Source organism: Corvus cornix, chromosome 5, assembly GCF_000738735.6.
Source record: "Corvus cornix cornix isolate S_Up_H32 chromosome 5, ASM73873v5, whole genome shotgun sequence".
In the NCBI taxonomy this organism is placed as follows: domain Eukaryota; kingdom Metazoa; phylum Chordata; class Aves; order Passeriformes; family Corvidae; genus Corvus; species Corvus cornix.
Window position 1 is genome coordinate 15,921,800 of NC_046335.1, and position 19,617 is coordinate 15,941,416.

General features: G+C 38.4%; 2 protein-coding genes across 5 annotated transcripts; one reads left to right on the top strand and one right to left on the bottom strand.

Moving 5' to 3' along the window:
* Positions 1-175: 175 nt before the first annotated feature.
* CPSF2 (cleavage and polyadenylation specific factor 2) lies at positions 176-16,377 on the bottom strand. The gene is made up of 15 exons (XM_039552534.1): positions 16,275-16,377; positions 15,544-15,729; positions 13,928-14,087; positions 13,739-13,844; positions 12,099-12,228; positions 11,655-11,770; positions 10,913-11,100; positions 10,210-10,500; positions 9,016-9,116; positions 8,491-8,691; positions 7,741-7,893; positions 6,961-7,186; positions 5,073-5,372; positions 3,969-4,103; positions 176-3,829 (listed from the first exon to the last, which is right to left on the bottom strand). The coding sequence occupies exons 2-15, from the start codon at positions 15,690-15,692 to the stop codon at positions 3,737-3,739; spliced, it is 2,349 nt and encodes a 782-aa protein (XP_039408468.1). The 5' UTR covers positions 15,693-15,729; positions 16,275-16,377; the 3' UTR covers positions 176-3,736.
* Positions 16,378-16,391: 14 nt separating this feature from the next.
* On the top strand, positions 16,392-19,329 carry NDUFB1 (NADH:ubiquinone oxidoreductase subunit B1). 4 transcript variants are annotated; one of them, XM_039552535.1, is made up of 4 exons: positions 16,471-16,498; positions 17,541-17,597; positions 17,755-17,899; positions 19,013-19,329. In XM_039552535.1, exons 3-4 carry the CDS (start codon positions 17,760-17,762, stop codon positions 19,047-19,049), a joined length of 177 nt encoding a protein of 58 aa, XP_039408469.1. In that variant the 5' UTR covers positions 16,471-16,498; positions 17,541-17,597; positions 17,755-17,759; the 3' UTR covers positions 19,050-19,329. The 4 variants fall into 4 exon arrangements, with proteins under 4 accessions (XP_039408471.1, XP_039408470.1, XP_039408469.1 ...); XM_039552537.1 differs by lacking the exon at positions 17,541-17,597 and having other exon boundaries at positions 16,392-16,498; XM_039552536.1 differs by lacking the exon at positions 17,541-17,597 and having other exon boundaries at positions 16,422-16,498; positions 17,758-17,899.
* Positions 19,330-19,617: the final 288 nt, after the last annotated feature.

Sequence of the window (19,617 nt, forward strand, 5' to 3'; positions counted from 1 at the left end):
CAAAGACTCAAAAAATGTTAGTAGTTTTCGTGGTTTAGGAATGGTATTCTCCCATTTAGCGTTCCCACCAAAACGCTCCAAACCATGTGCCACTTGTTTGCTCCTCCCTTCCCCTCTCCCTCCCCTGTTGGGGTTGAAGAAAAGAACTGGAGTCACAAAATGTGAAGATCATGGGTTAAGATAAGAACAATTTACCAGAAACAGCAATGAAATAAGAAAATGAACAGTAATAGCAACAACACCAGTAACAAAAGTGTATGAGGGAAGCGAACGATTCCCATGCAAATGCTCACCCCTACACCAAAGGGAGCCCAACAATACCCGAGCAGGAAGCGACCCCTTCCCCATTCTTGGAAAATGACCTGAGGTGGCACAGAATAACCTCTGGGTCCTGGCCACGCCCCTCCTGGCTGCTGCAAAAAATTAACCCTGTCCTGCCCAGAACCATGTTTAAGTGTTTACCCCAGGCAAAACACTCCCCCTTCCTACCTGTAGTATTAATACATGTCATGCCTTATCAAAGAAATCTTGATTCTGTACAAAACAAGTGGTTTAGGGTATGACCATCTATAATAATTATTTAGATTGGAGGGTGGGGAGGAAGGCTGTCTCTGCTTGTTAATTCCTAATGAATAGCATTTGACCCCAATTAAAAGCAAGCAGAGATATGGGAAAATCCCTACATTTCCAAGCAAGTTGTAGCAGCAAGCAGATCTCAAATGCTGTCACAAGACTGTTAACTCTGACAGAATGCTGGGCATCCTACCTTTCCATTTAGAGCATATTTTAAGAAGTGGATCTGGTTAAGTCTAAATATTGTTGAAGGATGGAGAAGATTTTCAGCTTCACTTCATATTGTCGAAGTAAAATGATTAAAAATTAAACTGTCACAAACAATGTTATTTAACTCAGGGTTATAAATTAAGCTATGTTTTGATAATAGGAACAGCATAATAATTAATGCTAGAATTATTTTTTTATCATTAGAATTCTGCTTCTGCATTCCCTTAATCTTTTAAAACATGTCTTCACATTCTACTACAGAGGTACAGGAAGAAGAGACTACAAGAGCTAGGATTTACCCACAAGTACTACAGACTTTGGGGATGGAAGGCGGCAAGTTTCCACCTTTCCTGTGTCTCCACATACCCTTGGCTCTTCTTATCTGAGGAATTTGAACTATCCAGGAGCCTTGGAAGGAAATATTTTTAACTGGTGAACACCAAAACTAGGTTTGACGGTAATGTTCTTACCCTCAAGGGCAACAGATTAGCGAATAAGAAATGGTACTCCTAGTCACGTTTTTACTGTTAATGAAGAAAACACAGAAGTCAGAAAATACAACTTACAGATCGTGGCAGCACTGACATTTTGTGAAGGTAAGCAGAAATTAATCTTTTAGTTCAAATACAAACAAGAACCTGACTAGTAACTCTGAAAATTATACAGAGAAGTTCAATTACTGTCTAAAGCAAATCATAGTTAAGAACGTATCAGGGAACTGACAGCAGAATAGGCAAAATTAATGGGCATTGGCTTCAGCTGCACACTGCTTACAAGCACTGCATGCACAGCTGAGGAGCACACCTGCCCCACAGCACCAGTACAGCCTGTGATACATTTTCTACAGATGTCCAGAACTCCAGTCCCAGCACTCAGCTGACTACTGTCACCTTGCATGCCAGCTTCCTAGGTGTGATTTCACACTTCAGCCACCCTTATGCTGAATAGACTAAAATAAGCAGTTAGCTGTTTTGCTTATACTTGAGACTTTTCCTCAGTGATAGCACTAATTTGGGGGTCTCTGTCAGCACACACTAGAATTTAGTGACTGATAACACTAAAATTTTGTTGACCGTAGCTGGATTTGTATCAGTAGGTTAGAAAAACAAACAAAACTGATAGAAAGGTTTATGATCACACTGTGTTGTCTTTATCTTTTTCTTAAAAACAGCACTATTTTTTACTTCCTAAGGGGTTTTTTCTTTATTAGTATATTCCATGCAGGTGTATGTAATCCCATCCTAAGCCCTCAAGGTAAAAGTCCTAGGCCAATATGATTATGTACAAAGTAACTCACTTTATAAAAGTTCACTAGTATCAGCAACAATAGTAATACAATAGTATTCAGCAACAAGTGTTCAGCATCATATAGATTTACATAGCATTGCTACAAAACGAGAGCATTTCTAAGAGGTTCTGGTTACCAATATAAGGGAAATACACATTTTTCTAGACTGTTAAGAAAAAAACCCAGAAAACTGAGCCATCTAGTTATCCTTAGCTTTTCTTTGTGTAAGAAAATACATTCTCACTCCACATTACATTTTCAAGTTTTTTACATTTCTAGTATATAGTTCTACCAGATGTTTAACACAGTCTTCACTTTTAAGTTACTATTTTAAACAGAATAGTCTGTAGATCAGATAGAAAATTTTTGTTGAGAATGAATGACAAAGTAAATTAGCTTTCCATTGATAGCCCACAGGGCTATTTTTTGCCACTTTTTCAAAAGGTTTTATTTAAGCATACACACAAAGAGCATATATTACATTGCTGTTTGATATAAAAAAGCAAACAACCCTCCACTGCCAAAGCTGGTGTTTCACACATGGACAGGGAAGAAAAGGATTAAACAAACTCAAGAGGCCATTTGTTTTCATAAGTTAATTTCTGAGAAATTAATGAACTCAAAACTGTGCTTATCCTCACCTAAAAAGGAAGGTCAATTCCTAGCATCAGCAGCTACAATAAGTCTCACTGTCAACTAGAACAGAACATGGCACAAAATTATTAAATACATCACATGAATGCAGATTTCAAGAGAAAAGATCTTCTTGAACTTGGGTCATGGGACTCTGAACAAACAGCAGTGCATGGATAAAGGCTTTAGACTTTGAAAAGTATTAAAATCAGAACTTGGAAAATGTTTTACAATTGGCATAATTTTGCAAGAGCTAGGAGTTACAAATTCTGTAAGTTTGTGCAGAAGTTACTTTGAAGCACAATTACTGCACTTTAAACTGCCTGAAAATATCATCCAATCTTCCTAGAGTAATTGCCCAAGTAATTTTTTTATCTTGCAGATTAATACTTTCATATAGAATATGAAATGCTGTTTCAGAACAAATCAGTAAGATGGAACAGATACAGCATTAAGATGCAGCCAGATTAACACTGGGGAAACTTTAGGTACTCTAGCTTTAAGTGTGCTGTTAATAATGTACTTCAACTAACCTCAAATTAAAAACAGAAGATGAAAATATTTGAGACTGTTACCCAAATCAAACTTACTAAAAAAACCCCCAAACAACCGAAACCAAAAACAACCACACAGAAACCAAAATGAAGAAAACCAAAGAAACCAAAGTTCTTTATCCCATCTTATTTTAGAACAGAAAAAATGACTTTTACATATTTTGTACTCTTTGGCAGGAAATCTGTGAAACCAAAACATGCCCTCACAAATTGAACCTTTCCTGAGAAGTGTTCATAGATTCATTTAAAATGTGTTATGTGGGAGATGCCAAGTTGTAACAGTTTAAGAGTCAACTACATGGAATGTACCAATAGATTTATGAACAACAATAGCAGTTACTTACATGTTCATGGCAGCTAATTTTTCTTTATGAATTAGATTTCCCTGTATAAATTAGAAAACTACAAAAAGTCAGAACTGGGAGAAACCTCCATTGTCTGTAAAAGTTCAAGTGAAAACACCTTTGCAGCACTTTCCTTAGACAATAGCGTATTGTTCATATAAAAGGTCTCTTATCCTATAGAAGTCCTGGCAGAGGCAGCCTTCCAATCCAATGCGCCCTGTTTCAGTCTGAAACAAAAGACATGTTTCAATTTATTATCTTTACACTAATGAGGAACTTATTATTAAAATAATATTTTAATTTATTACTAAAATAATACATATTATAATATTATTTGCCGAAGAGATTAAGATAGAGAAGACCTACCCTGCGGACAGCCACCAGGTTGTTGCACACAAGCACTCCTCCTACAAATTCAGCTTGTATACCTTCTCGCAAGAGAACCTGCTTGAAGTCAGACAGTCTTGGCTCATTCATAAACACAGACTGATGTCCAAGAACCTTCAAAACAACACACACAATTTTACTACTTCTATTTAACACCTTACATTTTGCCAAAGATCTCATTATTGCATAGGCAGCAGTGCGGCCTCAACTAAAGGACTCTAAATTAGAAGATTGGCTCTATTTCTGTTCACCTGCAGCAATACATCTTCAGGATTGAAAGGCCTTAGAAGTTACCCATCAGGCAAAGCAAAAGTTTTTTCTTTGCGCACATATTGAAGACAAATGGAAAGCTGACAATGAAGATCCCTCTTCCAAGCCATGCTATGTCAGGGACTGAGCTGCAGTGAGCTGTACTGCTGATCAGTACAGGGTGCTATGATGGTTGTCATTAATCTGAACAGGCTTTAGAGTTGTCTCCATAGTTGTCCAGCTCCCAGAACAGACTACATTTAGGACTGTGAAACAGAGAATCTTAAAAAGCAACTCTAGGATTAAAAAGTACTGGAATCATGCAAGAGAAAGATAAAACAATATTTCCTAAAATGCAAAATATTTTAAGAGTAAAGGTAAATTTGTAGAAAAGATAAATGTAATGAACTCTCAAATCACTACTATAGAAGCAGACATATGAATGTCAAAGATCTGTATCTCAAGTATATGAAATATTTTCCATAGCATTAACAAAACATTATAAAATCCAAAAGCGACTAACACCAACTAATTTCTCTGTCTGCAAGTACTAATTACAGATATGACACGCTAATTAAAATCTTATCTTCATAAATATATGATACTGTATGCTAGGCACTGTTAATGCATGCAAAAGATCATCCTCACTGAAAAGCATAAAAGCTGAACAAAGAACAGCAGTGGGTTAACAAAGAGAAACCCAAACATGAAAACCCAGTTTCAGTTAGGCTTTCATTTGAGTAAGATCACAGTATCAGCTTCTAAGCACTAGCAAAAGACAAATGAATACAGAGGTCTTTGTAAAAGAAATCCAGACCAGCATCATTTCTGTACCTCATGAGGTGGCAGAGGTTCCAAAGTAGGAATGATCTCACTCTCCTCACACATCTCCTTGTCATCATCACCAAAGAGGCTTTTCATGGCCTTCTGTTGTGCAATCACACTCGAGTCTGAAGAAGGCACGTCCACTTGCATCTCTAAGTCTTCGTCTTCCCTCAACTCTCCCTCTTCCAGAATAACTCCAGTATCCACTTTTGAAACCCTCATGTCCAGAACACCATCTATCCAAGCCAACTCAGCATCCTTGGCTTTACAGAACTGAAGAGAGCTGACAAGAGAATCTTTCAACCTGACCTGGGTTGCACAAAAATAAAAGTACTATTAGTTTCATGAAAAATACAGAGTTCTTACTTCAAGCATTAAAGATTAGCAAGTTTCTCTTCACTGTCTCTCCAATGGGTTTGGTTCATGCACTCTTGTGGAGAGAAAGGAAGGAACTGGTATCACCGAGGCAAGATACTTTAAAATTTAATATGTGTAACACTCGTATCACAACTTAAAAAGCAGCAGAGATCAACACCTCTCTCATCTTGGCTAAAATAACAAAAGAACCTACAGAACTGCAAACCTGAGTCAAATTTACAGCAAGAGCAATCATTTCCTTTTAAAAACCAGGAACCTTTTTTCCAGCCAAGCTGTCCCTCGGTTGGCCTTAGCAAATTCAGAGAAAGTTTCTATAGCTACAATTAGGTTATTGATGAATAGTTCCAAATTTCAACCCTTAAAAAAAATTATCATTCATATTTTATTGTAAGAGAAGATGTTGTAAATATGAGACTTTTAAGTGTCCGTACCCTGATTCCTCTGGTGGACTCTAGGACTTTAATCCTTTAAATAAAGCTCTACTCTTAGAGATTGTTATGCACATTAGAAGGTCCATGATTCCCACAGTGCAATCAAGGCTGCAACTGTGTGAAAGACACAACTACCAACGACCCACCCATCTACAGCACAGCCCACTCTCTTACAGTTTTAAAAAGCAAAAAAACCCCAACAACCAACAAACCAAACGCAGAAAACATGCTGTTTTAAGGCTCTCATAACTAGATGATTTTTAATATTGATTTTTTTTACTTCCTAGAGAGTAACACTTTTCTCTGGAAAGAAACAGAAGTACCTCTTTCAACAATTCTACCAATGTTCTTCTACTAACTTTAAAAGAACAAAGGAATAAATGACTACTGCAAAAGTGCTTGTGAAAGACTTCCCTCTGAACAACTTCAAAAATTTAATTGGGACCATACACAATTTTCACACAATTCACACAAGTTATTTCTTATTCATAACTTAATATATTGCATTTAATTTTCATGGCAAATACAGAGCAATACATCATCATAACCTCACTTTCCAAGAATCATCACATTAAGTTTTTGGGGGTATGCGTGTCTTGTTTTTATCATTAACTTGCTCCTAACTTTACATGTTCAGTCTTAGGTACTATTTAAGTATCAAGAATTTTTATTTTCTAGCTCTTTAAGGCTCCATTTCAGATTCCAAAGAGAATCCTGAATTGCAGCTAGTATACAATGGTATTCTAAATTTAGGTATTATAAATTTATAAATCCTTCAACAAAGCAAACTGATGTCCCTGTGGACATGAACACTGCCTTCTGCACTACACACTGATCTCACATTCAAGCTTTCAAATGAATAATAAGCATCAGGAGAATGAATATGAATAATAAGCATCAGGAGAATGCTTGTCTAGAAGACAGAAAAACACTACCAATGCCTTGATCACACAAAACTAACTGTACACACAGGTAGTACAGCTAGTACCACCTCTCCCCTCCCAAAGAGCAGAGGGCAAATTACATTCTGCCCATACAGCTCTACTACAGTCCACAGTAGTTACACAACTAAAATTCCAGCACCTTACCTGGTAAATATGAGTTTCACTTGTAGCATCTACAGTTTCATGAAGTTTGGGCATGTAAACTTTAATATCTTTTCCACCAAAAGCTCTGCAACATTCTGCAAGGTCCTGACTGGCCTCAGGCGGTCCATGGACAATGACCAGTTGTCTTGGTTTCATTTGGTTAATAATTTTTTTAATTGAGTCCCCATCTGAACGTCCTTCATAGTCAATGTATGTAACTCTGGCTCTAGTTTGAATTGAGAAATCCAAGAATAATATGTTTTAGTTTAAAAGATTAAACCTCTTAGTGCTCCAAAATACTTCATTAAGACATTTTTTAATTATTCTACATCAACAAAAGCTGTCAGTACAAGGTATATTACGGATCTGTAAAATACAGCTGTCAAATATTAGTGTGCGTGTATTTAACACTATACATTCACAAAATTCACTTACACAGTTTTCAAAAAAATAAGTTATCCATGAAAGAAGCATATTTGAATATGTTATCCTTTTAACAAAACATATGTATCTATGCTAACACACTATTGTATTATTTCTTCTACTTCTTCCAGTTGTCTCCACAAGACAGGGAACAAACCACATTTCTTAAGAGTGGGGAACCATAAGACTGTTGTGTGCTCCCAGAAAGACTAGTAAAATTCAGCTTAGCTTGGGGAAAAAAAATAAACAAAAATCAAGACCTTTCCCACTTTCTTAAATCCAAGCTAGCCTTTTACCCAATTTGCACTGTAACCATGACACCATTCTAGGAGAACTGACGAGAACAAAGTCACTCACTTAATTTCCATAGATTCTGTTGCAGAAATACATTTGGTAGGAACGTCTGATAAATCCTGGTCCATAGGCTCCTCTCCATTTGTCAAACCAGACTCTAATTTGCTTTTTTCTTCTTCTGTTGCTTGAAGTTCTGGAACTAGAAAATCCTCAGGTCTAAAGAATGAAAGGCATTTTGCTTTTTAGAGTAAAACTGAAGCACTACCTAATATAAAAACAAACAGTGCTGACTATTACTACTAAGATCCTTTTGTAACAACAATGTTACTACATCTGCCTTCAGTATTTCCATACTTGAACACAGCTGATTTGGAAAATATGACTCTCCTATCTTAAAAAAAAACTTGAATAACTTATGAAATACTAGCAAATCAAGCATTTCTAGCAAGTATTCCTTATGCAAAGGAATATCACTAGATTTTGCTAGGATGAACAGTGTTTTTTCACCTCACAAATTTAACATTAAGTGTAATTTAAAGCACAAAAAAGTCAGGTTAAAAGAATTTTAAATCTTCTATCTCATACGATTTAAAAAAAAAAAAAGCCTGGAGTAAAAATGCATCCTAAGAGGTGTGAACACAACAGTGGGGATCAGCACTCTGCAGCTTCAATTCTATCATAAGCTTCCTGTAAGACTTAGCAGTTTGAAGAGCATATAACAATGCTGCAAAAGAGACAAAACGTTGATTTTAATTCCTTCTAGTTTTTGGTTATTTCAGAGATACTACATTAGTATACATTACCACCACGTACTTGATAATTTCACCATATTCATCCCATTTAATTCTTTCTTCAGGAGCTGGAAACATTGGGTAAGATTTTTTTGCCTGTTTGAAGAAACTTCCTTTCCGGCTACCTTCACCTTTCATCATCAAATCATGTTTGGTCTTATGTAAAGTTGGCTGATCAATATCCTCTTCAGCATCACTCTCATCACTGGAATCGATATCTGCCCTGAAATGACATTCCAAAAAAACCTAGCACTTCTTCTTTTTTTTCAAGTTTCACATTACATAAACACACTGACCTGAAAGTAACAGCTGACATAACACTAACCAAGGCCAAGGGCAGTTTATGTGTCTGAAAAAGAGCTCACAGACAAAAGGCAGATGAAACTGGGTCTATCAGAACAACAGATTAAAAACAACCACTCCTGATTCCTTAGTGCCCTCAGAAAAGTCTACTGAAACTATAATTTTCATTTATCCCTGTAAAGAGTTGAAGGAGCAGAATAATCTCAACTCTGATCATAACAGCCGAATGAGCAAACACACTTACTCTTTAGACTGCTCTAACTTCTTAGCTGCTTCTTTCTTTAGTTTCTCCTTTTCTAGGTATTCTTCAAGTTCTTTTCCTTCCAACTTGACACGTTTTCTCAACTGCAGATAGAATTAAAATTAATTTTATTGTGAGTAGCTGACACAACTTTAATACTTCTCTGACATGCTGTTGACAAGAATGTACTTTGGTATCAAGGGCAAGTATAAATTGTATGTCACATACAAGACAAGACTATGACAAACATGCGGCACCTTGGCATGGCAACATCATGATAGTGTTAATTAGTATAGTCTACTTTAAAAGGAAAGCATTTCTAAAAATACTAAAATCAACTAAACTTCCCAGAAATTTCTGAAAATGTCTTCGGGAAATATCTCTTCAGTAAGTGAAGGCAAATACTCTTAGATGAGCAGCGGTTTTTAGTTTTTCTATCATTAACATCAACCCAAAAGAAGCTGGAAAAGTCATCCTAGCTGGCAAAACAATAGTAGATTTTGTCTCTTGTTTTCTGAGTACAGGTCACTCTGAATAAACTGAATTCTAGTGATAATCTAACACTGTAATTCAATGCTTTCAATCCAATCTAAAACTAAAATAAAGCTGCGTCATCAGTATTGAAATAATCACTGCAATCACAGGGACTCCCATATATTAACAGTGCGTACCAGAAAGAAGTAGATACAGGTGTAGAGATTATTAAAAACAATTTGAAAGCATGAATAGCAATTCATTGTCTCCTAATTTCCAGCATTTACTTATCTTTCTAATCCTGGTGGCATGTATTATACTAACTTGACTTGCTTCTCCCCTGACCCAAACCTGGAGTATTTTCCAGCAAGACTAACCCATCATATGTGGTGATCCGTACATCAACTGCAAGCAGATTTTTTTCTATTATAATAAAAACACAAAGGTAAGGGTTGTCTAAATATTTAAAAGGAGCTTCATGCTCAGGTCTATGGAGTATTAATTTTGCCACACTATGAAAAAGCATCTTACAGTTCTCACTAAGAGACCTATTTTTATGTAAATTTATCCGCAATTTAATAAATATGCCATACACTGATTTCAGGTTTCTCTCCACCACTAGAAGAATTTTCAGAAGATCAAAACGGAAACTATGTTCAGTTTTGCCCATATGACCCCAGATGGCCCACAACAAAAACTTAGAGCTATAGAGACAACTCTTACCTCAATATCTATAACTTTTTCAGAAGGATTATCAATCAGGAATCGTGCTAACGTTCCAGGTGTAGTGCGGTAAGTTAAAATTATAGAGTTTTTGGAATCCTGGCACCATTGAATGAAAAGATCTCTAGAAAACCCACACTCCAAGTCAGGCTGACTGGCAAGAACAACTTTTGGACTAGGCACTCGAGCGAGATCAGACAGACTGTGACATAAGGAGAGATGGCGGAACTGAAAAGGGTTATTTCTTTTGTCTTCAAAGCACCTCATCAACTTGTCACTCATCCATTCAACCTAAAACATGTATTAGAGAAAGTTACCTATATGAATACAAGTTCTTCAACAGTACAAGCCTGATATGAAGTACAAGATGCAATATGCCCATGATTACTTCAGTATTTCTCAGCAGGTGTAGAAATAACATTGAGCATAACCAACACCAAAACAAGTACTTTAAGTTCTCATTTTTAACAACTAAAAACTATGCTAACAAGTCTTATCATAAAACCAAAAATCAGTGTCAAGAAACATGCCCACTATCAGAACTGGACTCTGTGTTACTTGATCAAAAGAGCTGAGACACAAACATGCACTACAGAATAAGGACACTCCCCCAGCACTTTGCCATTTTTTACCATTAAAACGAAATGCTTTTGCATAAATGTTTCATTACACTTCATAATTGGATTTTAAAATCAAAACAAACCTGAGATTTAGAGAACTCCACCACATTGTAGCTGACGTTATTCAAAAGAGCAAGAGAGTAGACTCCTAATCCTGCATCTTTTGTTCTCCAGATCTGATCAAGAAGCTGAGCAAGCTCCAGAACTCTGCCCGCTGTATCCACTGCTATTAATACATTTCCATCACCTCGTAATGTCTCCAAAACATTAGCTAAGAAGAATTAAGAACAAAACAAAAACCTACTTATACTTTGAACCAAAGTTAGGTTTGTGGTGTGGCTTGGGGCTTTTGTTTGTTATATGACACTAGCAATCATATTCAAAAGCATACTGAATACCGAAACAAATGAAACTTCAAAGGAGATCCAAATCCACACTTCCACCAAAATTAAAGGGAGCTGGAGTTTCCTCAGTAGCTCTGAAGATCTCTCTGCCTTGGTACTTATTTCTTTTGTCTTTTTTTAATTAAAAAAAAAAAAGTAAAATGGAGTTTTAAAAAAGAAAGTGCTGCGGAGAGTAATTTAAAAATCCCTGAAGAGATTTACGGATACTGGGTAAAATATCCTGTTTTCAAATACAGTTCACTGTTGTTAGGAAAACATTTAACTCACAGGATCAGGATCATCAGAAAAGAGTAATTCAAAACTTGTTACATTTTAATAAGGGTTCTTAAGTTTAAATGCTGATGAATTTCTCATAGAAAAATCATTTATAGTGGCTAATAAACCACATTACTGATATTTTTGAAGCCCAAACAATACATACTCAGCAGCTGTTCATCCCTTTGCTTCCTCCTGGGTTGTACATAAGTAGCATTAAATGAATCTGTAATAAGCAATGAAGGCCTGCTCAACATTTCCAAGGAACATCCATTCAGATGGCTGTGGAAAAAAGGCAAAATCTCAGTTTTTTGCATTTCTATTTTAAAAGAAAAAATAAGGCAGCTAGCTTCCAGATATTTGCATGTACAGAAATCAAATTACTCAGCTACTGAAAGCTTCCTGCTTCAAATTTACAAATAAATAAAAATGAATGGAATAAAGAAACCCAGAGCTAATGCTTGCTTCAAACTGATTAATCTAGATGCACATGAAATTAGTGGTCTTATTAGAACTGGAAATGCACTTCTGCTTCCACACCTCTTTATCACCCACTAAATGATACACACCTAACACAGCTAAGAACTATACATTGCTATGTTGAACTTACATCTCCCTCTTGTGGTTGAAATCAACGGCATAAACAATTTCTTCCTCCCCATCCTTGACAATCTTCCAAATTGTGCCTCCTATCATGTGACCAGCTGGCAATGGTGTGATTGACAAACCATGTCCTTTGCCTACAAAGGTTTTCAGTATTTTAGGTAGATTACACATATTATAATCCATTACTCTGAACAAGAGATAGTAACTTTAAACAACTGAATGCCTAAATTACTGCTGAGAAAAAAAAGTCAAATGAAGTATGAAAAAGCAGTAATATCTGTCCTTCTCATCTAACCAGTAACGTCAAAACAATTTGCAATTCACTTTTATATTTCCTCCAGAATAAAGAAACTAAAGCAAAGATCACTTCTTCCCTCCATCTCACACTGATACTCAGAGGCACTGTAAAGTAACACAACAACACTGTAACGTAAACAATAAATTATATAAAAAACACATCACAAGAAAGCAAGCACGCTGATGAAAGCCAGGACCCTCTCTGGGCCAACTCTAAATGTTTATTGTATCATTCACTTTTGAGGTACTTAGAAAAACTTATATAAATTACACAACCCGGAAGCTTTACTGAATGACAAACACAAGCCAAACCATAGCAGGAAAGGTGTTCATGTGCTGCAGTCAGGGATAACAGAACTTTTCAGCACCTGATGCACTTTTAAAATGCACTGTTGCTCCCTGTCACTGATACCAGCCTGTATCTTTGTCAGATTAAAATGAGACCACCCAAGACAATTACTCACTGACTCTGCTGCATGAAGTGCACAGTAATAATTAATAATTCAACATACATTATCTTCTTAAATGCCTCCATCGAGTCTTTTCAAATCACCTCCATTAAATATAAAAGAAGTAGGTTGTTTTAAAAAAGTTGTACACTAAAATGACTCTTTAGATGTAAAAATTGCCAGCACAAACATAGCCTTGCTACAACTATCTTGAAAAGGGGCCTACAGTCTTTCAAGGGTAACATCCTCTTTCTATTTTACAAATAAGAAGGTAAGTATTTTGGCAGCACTATTCATGAACCTGTGAAATACTTCAGAGACAAACTGCTGGTGGTCAGCTTGTATCTGTCTCTGTTCAAGAAGAGAGTTTTTATTTCATTCTGATCTTTACATTCAACACGAGTGGAAAGCTGCTGATTGTCTGGTTGCTACAGGTCCCAGCAATAAGCTATACTGAATATGATCTGAGTCAGTGAAGATCTCCCCATTAAATCCCCATTACATGCTGTAACTTCATCTCTGCAACCTGCTCTAGAAAGTTTTCCCTTGTGTTACTGCTTACGAACAGTTCTGAGGTATCTACCACTAGACATAAGTAAATGCTTTTAACAGACATGAGTAAATTTCAAGAAAAGCTACAAAAACACATAAGAGAAACAAACATCTAAACATTCTTTGGCATTACCTCCTCCGCATTAAGTGAATATTCTATCCATTTCTAGATACAATTGCTGAGGCAAACAATTCAGCTGATACAGGCTGATATGGGCTAATGAATTCAGCACTGCAAAACACAGTATTTCAGAACACACTCCCTTTAAAAAAGTTACTTTAACTCTTAACTACTCTATTGCCTTTCACTAGAAGTAATTTCTTGAGGCTTTGGTGACAACTTTACCTTTCAAGTTCACAATCTGAGAAAACTTCAGCTGTTGTATCTTATCAAAGGCCGCATCTACATCATCCAATGTAAAGAGTGTAAAATCTTCAGTATTATGACGGGACTAAAACAACAAAGAGGTACAGAGCATTCAAACACTCCACCATAACAAAGATGTTGTGTATGAAAATATCAACTTAAACATACCTGGTAGAGATCATACATAAACATCTGTCCCATTTTATATACAGGAATAGTTGCATAAATGGCACAGTTCAATCCCATTTTTCCAACTGCATAAGGAAGTGCACCAAGGTGTAGAGGATCCGGGTGGGAAAGAAGAACAGCATCAACCTGGTGTACATGCCTGTAAAAAGAGGGCAAACAAAAGCCATTGAAAGGAGTTCTGTATGGTTTTGCGTATCTCCTGTTAGGGCTATTTTGAGAATACATACACAGTCTGAATGCCAAACAATGAAACTTCAACGTTTCAAGGTTTGGAACAGTTTTAAAAATCATAATTAAAAGTTACAGGTGTTTCCTAATGTTCAAGTACTTAAAAACACAAGTGATTTCAGAAAGCATAATTTTAAGATCTGGAAGACGTTAAGTTTCACATCAAACTCCTAATGAAGAAGACCTTAGCAAGTATGTGGACACCAGAAAGTCACTGAGGGACCAAAAATCCTATCAGCACAAATGTGCTACAAATTGTTTATAATACTGAAAACAGACTACAACTTTTTCTTCTCATGAGAAAGAACCAAGTAACAGGACCAAATACACGATAATCCTCAGACTAATAAACATCAAATCAAAATATATTTCTTTAAACATAGAAAAGATCAAACATATTGTTTAAGAAAAGTAGCATATCCATTTGGGGGATTTTATTACTTTTGAAAACAATTTTTTTTCTTGCAAAGTGTTGCATAAAATTAGAACTCAGACTAAAACCTTTCTATGTATCATAATTGAAAAACTTGAGGGCATAAACCATATGTATTTCACCAATGAAAATACAAGTTGGTCTGACAGCTTTTTGTTCCCTTGCACAGGAAGTGGGGCACACACATTCTTCTCAATGGCTGTTATGAAAAAGGGAATTTTATCTAATTGCTTCTCAGATAAGACACTTGAAAAATTTTATAAATTATCCTTACTACCTAACAATCCTCAGTTAAAAGATTCCAAACACTGCAAGTGTGTCAGTGCTATAAAACTAGTATCAAAAAGCTTAGTTTCTTTCCCAAATTTCTGTGTATCGGTTCTAACCGAAACACAGCTCCTTGCTGTACACCTGCAGACATCCAATATAAAAGTCTAGAGAGATTTTGGTTTATAGGGTTTTTTCACTTTGCAGGGCTGGTGAACTGACAGAAGGCATTTTCCTGACAGTCCATTCAACTTGAAACAGGAGGCAAGAGTTGAACCGCTTTGCATTCAGCCTACATACACTAAGGCTTCCTCTCCCATTTTAAACTTAGTTAACTGTTCTAAATTAGTTGAGAGCCAGTCTCCCACAAACTGTGTCACATTTACGACGGTAAAAACCAAACAAACTATCCAAGCCAAAACAAACATGGAACAGTTTGAGAATTACAGTTAAGAGACACAACTCACTGGACCGACAAGAAAAAAACCCCAAGTTTTTGCGGGAAATGTTTCAGCAGTGTGATTCCCTTCAGGTAAAACACACACAAAACAAAGAACAATTCTGGATTTAGCAACACCATACATTATACCACTGCATGGAATTTCTACAACTTTCAAGACAGGCCAAGACCTATTTTAAAAAAAGGTGCACGAACTGAACTACTTACTTCCTCAGAGAATCAATAATATCCATAGAAAAGTTTTCATCCCAGCCACAGTCCAAAAGAAAACGAAACTCATCTACTTGCAACAGATAGCAAAGGGCAGATTCCTCCTGCACCCCCGAGAGCGTAGTCAACTTGATAATCGATGTCATTTTCCTCTCCAAGTGCTTACTCTCCAAAAGAACTAATCTGTATGGGGGACAAAATGTTTCATTGACTAACACAAAGAAAAAGTCCATTTACTTAGATCTAGCTTTACATATTCCTGAAAATACGCAGGCTAACGGTATTAGTACTGCTCAATAGAGCTGCTGGATACCAAGTAAGTCCCAGATGTTAACATTCGACCGTTGCAGGTCTTCTGTTTTAGGAAGTGGTGGGGTTGTTTTTTACAATATACATTAAGAATAATTAAAAAGAGGATCCCTAGGAGCAGCACAGTTAACAGCAGCTTCACAGAGCTGGATGGGGACACCCAGAGATGGCACATCCAGGGCCGCGACTCTCAAACCCAGGGCCTGCCCGACCAGGGGCACAGCGCGGGGCGGGCCGGGGCCTCCGCGCGGGGGCTCCGGGGCTCCAGCGTCCCACCGGGCCCCGGCGCCCAGGCCTGGCCTGACGGGGCGAGCCTCGCCGGGCGGGGACAGCGTCACGGGGGGCGAGCCCTGCACCCACTCCAGTCCGAGACGAGGAAAACAACGGGGAAGAGGAGAATGGTGTGAAAGAGCGGATACCTGCTGCCCTCAACCACCCCCAGCCCGTGCCGCGCTCGCCGCCATTTTGCGGGAGGCGGGAAGGAGGGGCAGCAGGCGGAAGGGTAGCGGGAGGCACCACAGCGAGCCCGCCGGGGGGAGGGCCTTCCTCCCCCGCCCTTGTGCAGCCCGTGGTCTCTCCCGGCCCGCCCGTTCTGGTGCCCTTGGCGCGGCCGCTGCGGGTCCCGGCGGCGGCGCGAGCAGCGGTAATGGCGGGGTCGCGCGTGGGGCGGGAGCGGCGTGGAGGGCGGAACTGCTGTCAGACCTCCCTGGGAGCGCCTTGCCCTCTCCCCTACCCCTCCGACCGGGACGCGGCAGCGGGCGGAAGCGGCCCTCAGCCGTGGGGCTTTATGGCGCTATTGCCCCTGGAGGGGCGGTCGGGGTCCCGGGCAGGCCGGAGGCGGCTGAGCCGGGCGGTGGCGGGGCCGTGTCGCCGGTCAGCGCCCGGGCCCGGGCAGCTCCTCCCGCCGCTCCCGCAGGGAGGGCTGTGTGGCCGCCCCACAGCGGCCGCGGCGGCAGCGGCGGCGGTGTCCGCCCTCGGGGCTCCGAGCCCGCAGCAGTGTGTGACGGACGTCTTTGGTGTCGCGTGTAATTCCCTAATCTAGAAGGCTTTGGTTGGGTTGGAAAGGTTTGCTGGGCCTCTTTAGTCTGGAGAAGAGAAGGCTGAGAGGGGATCTCATTAACGCATGTAGATATCTCAAAGGCGGGTGCCAAGAGGATGGTGCCAGAGTCTTTTCAGTGGTGCCCAGCGACAGGACAAGGCGCAATGGCCATAAACTAAAACACAAGAAGTTCCGCCTCAAGACGAGGAAGAATTTCTATAAATTAAGGGTGGCTGGGACAGGCTGCCCAGGGAGGTCGTGAAGTCTCCTTCTCTGGAGACATTCAAAAGCCACCTGGACGCATTCCTGTGTCACCTGCTCCAGGTTACCCTGCCTTGGCAGAGAGGTTGGACTGGATGACCTCCAGAAGTCCATTTCAACCCTAAAGATTCTGTCATTCCGTGATTTTAGAAATGTTTTCCTTATTTTAGAAACGTTCTTCCTTATTTTAGAAACGTCCTTTCTTATCTCTCAGCTTCCCACTAAACATACAACTTGTCTCTGACACTTGAGGCAGGTAATAAACTGTCCATCTACAGGAGTTCAGGTTATAGAAGTGTTTTTAATGTTTTACAGAACAGCAGACTTCTGTAGAGTTGCTTTAATGGGTAAGTTAAAGAGATGTTCTATTTCTCTCCTGTTTTAGGATGAAAGACTTTTCCCAGGGCCAAGAGCTGGTTAGGATTATTCCTAAGAAACCCAGGTATGGGTTTGAGAACAGTATGTGTCTCCTAGGAAGTGTTAGATAGCCCTCGTGTATTATGTCGTAGAATCCTAGTAAGTGAGAGTAAAGGTGCTAAGCATGCAACAGTTTCCAAGTGCAGATTTATTAGTAACACCTGGTATGCTTTCCTTTCTAGCAGTCATGGTGAATTTCGCCCAAGCTGTGCGTGACCACTGGGTTCACATCCTTGTTCCCTTAGGATTTGTGATTGGATGCTATTTGGACAGATGGAATGATGAAAAATTGTCTGCCTTCAGAAACAAGAGCTTATTATATAAAAGGTCTGCTTTATGATGCCTCTTATATACACGTATAGTTATTTTTCAAAGTGCTTCTTGGTTCTTTTCTACAAAAAAGTTATAAGTATAGCCAAAAAAAGGGAAGAAAGCCCTAAAAATATCAAGCATTCATGAAATATTTGAGGTCAGTAATAACCTCTGAAAATTGAGTCTTTAGGAGCTATCTTCATGAAGGAAAGGATCATTAGCTGCTGTCAAGTTCTTGGTCATGAAATGTGGAAACCATTATTTTGACTAAAACTTCAGCAGGAAACACCGTGCTTGAGTTTTAATTTTCTCTCTTAAATTTAAAATGATCACAGCACTTTTTAACAAAATCTTTTTTATGAATGTGTGTTACTTAGAAATAATAACTGAGTTCTTGAAAATTAACATACATACTGGCAGCTCTTCACTGAATTATGTGATTATACGCACTGATCAGTTTGGGTTTTCTGGCTGTGACTTCTCAGGGAGAATTTACATCAGAGGACTTCAGGCATGGACTCATCTGTGTCAGTCCTAATTCTGTATTAGATTGTCAGATTAATAAAAGAAGAGGGGGGAAATCGTGTTGCATAGACGGATGATAGGACTGTTACTATCAGTTTGCCGGTGGATTTTTTTTTCTGCTCTAGCCTCATCTAAATAATTTTGAGTAAGAAAGAAAGCTTTTGACATAATCCACCTCACTGGTACATTAGCACTTTTCTTAATACATTTGTTAGTGACGCTGGGCTGCTATGTCAGCATCTTGTAAAAATCCTTTCTGCTTTCACACCTCTCTTTCCACTGAAGGTACTGAATTATGTTTAAAAGAACTAGAATTTTTCATTTTGGATCCAATTAAAAGTCTATTAACTCCTTAGAAGTCAGCTGTTCTGTCTTCCATTTAAATGAATGGAAATTAAGAGGACTCAATCCACTGAAGCTTTTGAAAGAAAAGAGCAAAATACTGAAAGATTTTTAAGTGACAGCAATTGCACAGAGAGTTAAATTTTTACATAAATCTCAAAATTAAGGTATTGTTGAATAAATGCATTTATTAGTAGTTATTCTAAAGAGAAAGATACTAATTTTAGTATCTTCTCTCTTGTTTTTTTTTTTTCTACACAGGGAGTTGAAGCCTGGTGAAGAAGTGACGTGGAAATAAAAGCTGATGATGAAATGGAAGACATTTTTGTTTGATTCATCATCTTATCTCAGCTATTGAAAGAACAGGAATATGGTTTTTACCCTGAGAGGATATTACAGTAAAGGATATCTGCAATTCATCAGTGCTAGTTTAATTTCCAGTGTTACTTTTTGAAGTTGATTTAATTACATGACTGATATGTGTTCAGGAATTCCATTAGTCCTTAAGTGTTGAGAAAATTTTGTCCCCTACTCTGGAAAGGAGAGGAAGAATTATAGAATAAACTATGCAAAAATCATTTGTGTTGTTATTGATGTGTATGGTGTGGAATCCATGTGTTGATAGCTAATTCATTAACTCGCCTTCAGAGGAATACTTGCATAGACTCAGAAGGTGATTGACAGTTGTTTCGGTTTTTTTATTGAAACTGGATAAGTTTCTTTTTGTATTTCCTCTGTAGGCTTGGTACTGTGGCTTTGTGAGCAGAGCAGGAAGGTGTAAGGGACAGGCGGCCGGTGAGCCCACGGCAGGAGCGGGCGCTGCCGGGCGCTGCTCAGCGCGGTGCCGGAGAGCCGGGCCTGGGGCC

Bases quoted from the DNA above. Each gene is read 5' to 3' on its own strand.
- CPSF2 (XM_039552534.1), bottom strand. From the start codon at position 15,692: ATGACATCGATTATCAAGTTGACTACGCTCTCGGGGGTGCAGGAGGAA. The intron at 4,104-5,072 runs GTACAGAAATGA...GTTGTTTTGAAG, and splicing joins AACCTCTGCCACCTCATGAG to GTTCTTGGACATCAGTCTGT. The intron at 3,830-3,968 runs GTAGGTCTTCTC...CTTTTGTTTCAG, and splicing joins ACCTGGTGGCTGTCCGCAGG to ACTGAAACAGGGCGCATTGG.
- NDUFB1 (XM_039552537.1), top strand. From the start codon at position 17,760: ATGGTGAATTTCGCCCAAGCTGTGCGTGACCACTGGGTTCACATCCTT. The intron at 17,900-19,012 runs GTCTGCTTTATG...TTTTCTACACAG, and splicing joins AAGAGCTTATTATATAAAAG to GGAGTTGAAGCCTGGTGAAG.